This window comes from Lactuca serriola, chromosome 3 (genome assembly GCF_051521515.1).
Source record: "Lactuca serriola cultivar US96UC23 chromosome 3, Lser_US96UC23_V15, whole genome shotgun sequence".
In the NCBI taxonomy this organism is placed as follows: domain Eukaryota; kingdom Viridiplantae; phylum Streptophyta; class Magnoliopsida; order Asterales; family Asteraceae; genus Lactuca; species Lactuca serriola.
Window position 1 is genome coordinate 302,863,616 of NC_136410.1, and position 7,574 is coordinate 302,871,189.

At 32.7% G+C, this 7,574-nt stretch overlaps 1 protein-coding gene across 1 annotated transcript; it reads left to right on the top strand.

Moving 5' to 3' along the window:
* Nucleotides 1-1,452: 1,452 nt before the first annotated feature.
* LOC145094123 (putative glycerol-3-phosphate acyltransferase 8) lies at nucleotides 1,453-6,875 on the top strand. Its single transcript, XM_079032407.1, has 2 exons — nucleotides 1,453-2,147; nucleotides 5,833-6,875. Exons 1-2 carry the CDS (start codon nucleotides 1,509-1,511, stop codon nucleotides 6,706-6,708), a joined length of 1,515 nt encoding a protein of 504 aa, XP_078888533.1. The 5' UTR covers nucleotides 1,453-1,508; the 3' UTR covers nucleotides 6,709-6,875.
* The last annotated feature ends 699 nt before the right edge of the window (nucleotides 6,876-7,574 follow it).

The following is a 7,574-nucleotide window of genomic DNA, read 5'->3' on the forward strand; positions in this document are numbered from 1 at the left end:
TTTTTACATTGTTTTTCCTAACAATCAATCAATCTTAATTTCGGTTTTTATGTCGCGCACTGCTACGCTGCAACTTCTATAAATCATAACTTCCTCTTATGAAGTTAGATTTTGACGTTCTCTATATGTACGCTCTCGGTTTTGCGATTACTACGACTTTTGGCAAGACTATTTATCCTAAATAGTATTCTAACAAAAAAGTTTATTCACGTGACTAGTCGTTTATATTATAAGGCAAAAATGAGGTGTTATAGAAAGCCTCCTGGTTGCATATAAGGAAATGATTTAAACTGGGATTAAATCTATTATTTAACTAATTCAAATCTTGCTCTGTTTGCAAGTTACCTAAACTATAAATATGACATCTGGCTTGAAAATTTCATTCATGACATTCCCTATAGGTATATGAATGAAAATTCCATCATCTCTCATCTCTCCTCTTCATTCTAGGGTTTCTAGTTTTGGGTGTGAGCCATTAGAGGCATCATCCTTTTGGTGCTAAGCTTTCTAAGACCAACAACTACAAGTGATTTGTTTACTACAACAAGTCAATAGTATGTAACCCTAATTCCATGTTTTTGATTATATTAGGGTTCATCTACTTTTGTTGCTCATTGTATGTTGTCTTCAAAGTGTTATGCTATAGATCCTTTATTTTTCATGTGCCCTTAAGTGTTAAGTGAAATCTCACAAACATATTGTTTTGTAACCTATAAAACCCAACAATTGGGCCATACAAATCCACCATTAACACCTTATTTAAAAATCAAGATAAATGCTTAAATATTCTTATCTCTTGTTTCACAGATTTGTCTCACAAGACCTACGCAACCAAGCAGCCAAGATCATGTTAGGCATAAACATCAACAACCCCAAACAACTCATCAATGATTGTCCCACGTAAGATGTTATGAGAAAAACTTAAAGAAATTATTCATAAGTATTGAATGAGTACAAAAAATGACTTATTTGAAACAAAAAAAAATGTTAATGACTAAATATGTACAAAAATATTAAGGACTAAATGTATACAAAATGAAAAATGTATTACCTTATTAAGTAATTTTCCCGGCTAACCTGAAGTAACCAGTTATAAAAACTGAATGTGTACAGTTTAACAAGTTAAAGTGGTAAATATTGATAAAAAAAACTCAATGACGTAAAAAATACATTTTCTTTTTAAGCAATATGCCTTTGACACCATCACTTTTTGTAAACCGAATAATCATTTATGTAATTTTGTCGAAAATAAAAACATGGAAGAAGGATATTAGTTGAATAAAGACACCAACTTAAGTCAACTTTCTTACCAATGCATTTAAAGTTTAAACCTCTCAACTACGTAAAGGACATTTTAGTCATTTGGATATCATCTTCAGGGGTACTTTGGTTATTCCACGTCTATACCGCTAGGCACCAATCCACCACATTTAAAACCTCAACCTTCCCTCTCCTGCTTAATTCTTCTGTTACAAGCTCTCAGACGTTTCTAGAGAGAGAGAGAGAGAATGTCGCTGCCGAAGCCGGAACTTGGCGACAAAACCTTTCCGCCGATCTCCAAATGCGAATTCTCCACCGTCAGCCACCGTTCGATTGCCGCCGACCTCGACGGAACTCTGCTGAAGGCGAGTTCCGCGTTTCCGTACTACATGCTCGTCGCGATTGAGGCAGGCAGTCTCCTTCGAGGCCTTGTTCTGTTACTATCCTTTCCGATCATTGTAATCGCGTACATATTCATCTCGGAAGCGTTAGCTATCAAGATGTTGATATTCATCTCGTTCTCTGGAATCAAGGTCCGCGACATCGAACTTGCCTCACGCGCCGTCCTACCACGGTTCTACGCGGCGGATGTGAGGACTGACAGTTTTGAAGTGTTTGATAGGTGTCAGAGGAAGGTTGTTGTAACGGCGAATCCGACGGTGATGGTGGAGGCTTTCGTGAAGGAATATTTGGGAGGGGAGAAGGTGCTTGGAACGGAGATCGAGGTAAATCCGAAAACGAAAAAGGCTACTGGATTTGTGAAGGAGCCTGGTGTTTTGGTCGGGAAATGGAAGAAGTTAGCGATTTTGAAAGAATTTGGTGAAGAGTCGCCTGATATCGGGATTGGTGATCGGAAATCAGATCACGATTTCATGTCTGTTTGCAAGGTTAGTTCAATTTCAGTTTCGATCTCTATATCTATAACGCATATTTTGCTTTTGATTTTACTTTGATAACAGCTTACAATTGCAATCAATACACAAATTTGGCTAACATAACAACATTGAATACGGATTCCTTTGAACTTGATTTTAATTAGTGGTTTGCATTCTAAAATATTAGCTGGAGAAAATGCAATTGTAACAATGACATACCATGAACTTGATTTTAATGCTCAATATAACATATAGTACTAGATAGAAGCTCTCCCACATGATCTTGTCCTTGTAACATTCACATGGCTTAGATCCATTCAAAAAGAATTGTTATTGAACAAGTCAAAATGAATCCTGGATTTGGTTAGAAGTTTATGTACTTTCATACCAAGTTTATGTTAAAATAGGAATTCGTCATGCTTTTGCAATAGTTTGTGGATAACTAAACAAGAAGAACATGAACATGGAGTTCTTAAAAAGTTTCAAAATAAAAATATGCTGCCATTTTGTACATCGAACTTGATTTGATCTAGCAGTAAATGTCAATATAGTCCTAAATGGTAACTGATAACACTAAATTTTCGTTAAAATTTGCTGCTTATAGACAATTTTTTATGTGCTTCCCAATCACTGCATTCAGCATTGTCATGAAATTATTCCTTTTTGTGAAGAAAATTTTGGAGTTTTACAATAAACCGGTTAAATTTTTTACAAATAAATCTTAGAAAAACCCCAGTATATTATTTATTACATAATTAATTTGATTGTTTTTCATATCACGTGATCATATTTATTTCACAAAGACTCTTTAGTATTATTACATATGGTCCCAACTACCTTCATTGTCCATCATGCTTTATAACACAAGGTCCAGTTGTTTATTTATATTTATTTTAATCCTGTCAAAAATTATGTAAATTTAATTATATGGTAGTATAATAAAGAGCAAAATTGCATTTTGGTCATTGAGTATATATGATATTTGCAATTTTGGTCCAAGTAAAATAAAAACCAAATTGCAAGAGAAAACTTTTTAAACCAAATTAAAAAGTCAACTATACTTAAGGTCCAAATTTGTTATTCAATCCTAAAAGGTTTCCTCTCACATTTTTTTTTGTGTTACTGTTCTAAGTGAAATGAATATCTTTGTTCGTAGGGTATAATTGTATTTTGCAATTTTTGTTTGAAAAATATAGAAGGACCAAAAATGTTTCAAGAACTTTAAATATAAACCAAATTACAAAGAAAAAAAAATCTGGAACCAAAATTGAAAAAACCAGCTAGCTATGCTTAGGGTCCAAAATTATAATTTAGTCTATAATAAAGTAAAGTTAAAAATAATGTTTACAATAAAGGGTTAAAAACCAGGTATGAAGTCTTAAATTTCTTGTAATAGACTATAGAGAATTGATTAACAAAAGCTGTCTATTTGGATGTGATATCTGTTTTTTCGGTGCATATTTATGTGTTATCATCCGAACTATACAACACATTAATTAGAATCAATATATTTAGCGTAGTGGTTGGTGATCAGACAATCATAAATTAATTTATATATATAGGGCCACTCAATCCATCTTTTCTCATCGTCCCTTCTCCCAAGTCCCAAGGGTCATTTATGAAATATAATACAGATTGAGACATCTTGGTGTTTCCCTTTTGTTAGCCGATTGTTAAATTTTATGTTTACCTTATATTATATTTTACTATCGTTACCAAAAATAATTCTGTGTTTAATAATTTTTTTATATCGATCATTTTGATCTCGTATAACAGGTTATACATAATTTTTTATTAAAGTTTAATAGATTTAGTGACATATTTAGATACTAAAACCATTAAACCTTTTTGTATTCTAATAATATTAAACTGGTATAAATAGGTTAGGTTATGTTTGTAAAAAGCTTTATAATCTAGCTGATAAAAATCAAGTTTGATAAAAAAAAAAATTGTTGATAAGCTAGGACGATGATATAAAATGACAAAAAAAACATTTAGGATAATATGTTTTTTATAATTAATTAGGGATATATTTGAAAATAATTGAAAAAAAATTCCTGAAAATCTAGCTTAAGTAGTTTTTTAATAAGTTAGGTTATAAACTGTTTTTTAGCTTTTTATACATGACAAATTAAAAAATCACGAAAAATAAGTTAGTTTTGACTCGTTCAACTCAATCTAAAAATGACTTACATAATTTATTTTATTTTATTATTTTTTTTATCAAGTTTACATGGTTTTAAACTGAAATATAATGATTATACCACAAACGTGATAACATATAATTTGTTTTATATATTTTGCCCTATTTTGAATTAGTGAAAGCCGATTCGAGTAGGAATCATAGAAAGCATAAATATGATACCAACAAAAAGTTACATAAAGAAATGTAACACAACAATTTAGCGTATATACTATGTCGTTATCATCACTTATAAGGAGATTATATGTAAATTAAATAAAGAATTGAAATACAAACAATGTAGCAAATATAATATAATACCCATTTTTTTCATTGAAATACAAACAATGTAGCAAATATAATATAATACCCATTTTTTTCACAACCATGCTATCTTGTTTTAGGGTGTCAAAAATTTTGTATTTAACTTACATTTCGTTATGAAAAATTATGTAATTCTATTGGAGAAAATTACAAAAATAATCGATTTTCTTAATTATTTTGTAAAAAATAACAAAAAAAAACCCAACATTACAAAAATAAACATCAAAATCGCAGATGGATTATCCATCTGCGATTTCCCCATTTGATCTACAAATGTACAAATCGTTAAAAAACGGACACGCATTATGAGTTGTATGTTCGTAGATTTTTTTTAATTTTTTTATTTTTACGGTATAAATACCCTCACACCTGACTAAAATCGCAAATAAACTTAGTCTATTTACGATTTCCACTAAAGTTCATATGCGATTTTGGGTTTTTTTTGTTTTTTTTATTTTTTTATTTTGACTACGAAACAGCCATATTATATATAAAGTCTTACAAAAAGTTATCACATAAACTATATCTATATAAACGGATTTTCCAAAAAAATAACAACTAAAGTAATAATTTTTTGCAAAACTTTATATATAATATGGTTGTTTTATAGTCAAACTCTATCAATTTCGTAGTAAAAAAAAATCCAAAATCATAGATGTATTTCAGAGTAATTGCAGATTGACTAAGTTCATCTGCGATTTTAATTAGGTGTGAGTGTATTTATACCGGAAAAAAAATCCAAAAAACTAAAAAAAAGAAAACATATGCGAACATACAATTCATAACGCTCATCCATGCTTTACTGACTTGTACATTCATAGATCAAATGGGGAAATCGTAGATGAGTTTAATTCGTCTGAGATTTTGATGTTTATTTTTATAATGTTGGGTTTTTTTAGATATTTTCTACAAAGTAATTAATGAAAATGACTATTTTTATAATTCATATCCATTTGTTAGTATTTTTTGTGTCTAATTTTGTAAATTTAAAGAAAAATTATTTATTAAATATGATTTAAAAAATATTACTAATAACAAAAAAAGATTTTACACATTAATTCTTTTAATTAAACACTTATTTTATTTTATTTTTAATAAAATAACCTGTATATTTTTTATTTTTTCACATTAAACTTCAACCTTTTTTTTTTTTTTTTTTTTTCCTAAAAGCCTTATTTGTACACAATACAGGAGGGGTACATGGTGACCAAAGACAAGTCCGCCGGAATACTACCACCGGACCGCCTAAAAACTCGGCTAATCTTCCACGACGGCCGCCTAGTCCAACGTCCAACACCTCTGAACGCCCTAATCACCTACATCTGGCTCCCATTCGGATTCATCCTCTCCCTAATCCGCGTCTACTTCAACCTCCCACTCCCGGAGAAAATAGTCCGGTACACCTACGGCATGCTCGGAATCAAACTTATAATCCGCGGCAACCCACCACCAGCACCATCTCCGGGAACCCCAGGAAACCTCTACGTCTGCAACCACCGCACCGCCCTAGACCCCATCATCATCGCCATCGCCCTCGGCCGGAAACCCTTCTGCGTGACCTACAGCGTAAGCAAACTTTCACGTTTCCTATCTCCGATCCCGGCCATCGCCCTGACCCGCGACCGTGAAGCCGACGCCGCCCGGATTAAATCGCTCCTCCAAAAAGGCGATTTAGTCGTCTGCCCAGAGGGGACCACCTGTCGTGAGCCTTTTCTGCTACGATTCTCCGCGTTGTTTGCGGAATTAAGCGATAGGATTGTTCCGGTGGCGATGAATTTGAAACAGAATATGTTTAATGGAACAACGGTTCGTGGGGTGAAATTTTGGGACCCGTATTTTTATTTTATGAACCCGAGGCCGACTTATGAGGTGACGTTTTTGGAACGGTTGCCGGAGGAGATGACGGTGAAGGGCGGTGGTCGGTCGTCGATTGAGGTGGCGAATCATGTTCAGAAGGTTTTGGGGGCGACGTTGGGGTTTGAGTGTACGAATTTGACGAGGAAAGATAAGTATGAGTTGCTTGGCGGGAATGATGGGAAGGTGGAATCCATGTATGGGAAAAAGTGATGAATGATTAGATTCCTTTAAATTAAATGGATGGATGCTTTCGTGTTTCATGTTGTACTTTTATATAACAGATGATTCAAGTAAGATTTTATATAGGAAATGACTATATATATATTAGACAAATGCATGTTATGTTATGTTATATATTGGGTTTGTTTACCTTATAACTACTGTATATTCTGTATTGGACCTTATAATTGTATATTCTGTTGTGTTACTTAATTGGCATCTATTGTGCTAGAGAACTTCAGAAGGATATAGAGACACTTGGACCTAGCAAAACTCATGGGCATGCTCAGATATATTGATATATTTATTGATTTTAGTCCGAACCTAATCTCGATCGAGAAACTTAAGCATTGAGCATTTGAAGGATGGTATGATTCATGATATATGTTCAACATAGGCATCGTGTTCAAAATGATGAATAATCTTAAGCAAACTTTTCATACTGAATGCATTCATAAATGAAAAACCTTATCTCCCATTTGCTCTTGTCGTCACTAGAATGTTACTATTTTGTGCAAGTTAAGAGTGTAGAATTATGTGCATATGACATCAGAGGCGGACGCAGAACATTTTCGTAGCGGTGACACTAAAAAGAATTTCCAAATAAATCTATATTAATAGTGTCACTCGTGTTTTAAGCCGGTGCACCTAATAGAAAAAACATTAAATTTTTTTTTTACACTACGTGCTGGCGTCGGAGAAATGGTCCAGGACCCCTGGGCACCACTAAGGTCCGCCACTATATGACATAACAATATGAAATTAATAATCAACAAGTACATGAAATTAATCGGTTTAAAGAGAAAATAATCAACAAGTACATGAAAAGACTTGTGAGGAATTTATTAGATAAAAAT

Bases quoted from the DNA above. Each gene is read 5' to 3' on its own strand.
- LOC145094123 (XM_079032407.1), top strand. From the start codon at position 1,509: ATGTCGCTGCCGAAGCCGGAACTTGGCGACAAAACCTTTCCGCCGATC. The intron at 2,148-5,832 runs GTTAGTTCAATT...TACACAATACAG, and splicing joins ATTTCATGTCTGTTTGCAAG to GAGGGGTACATGGTGACCAA.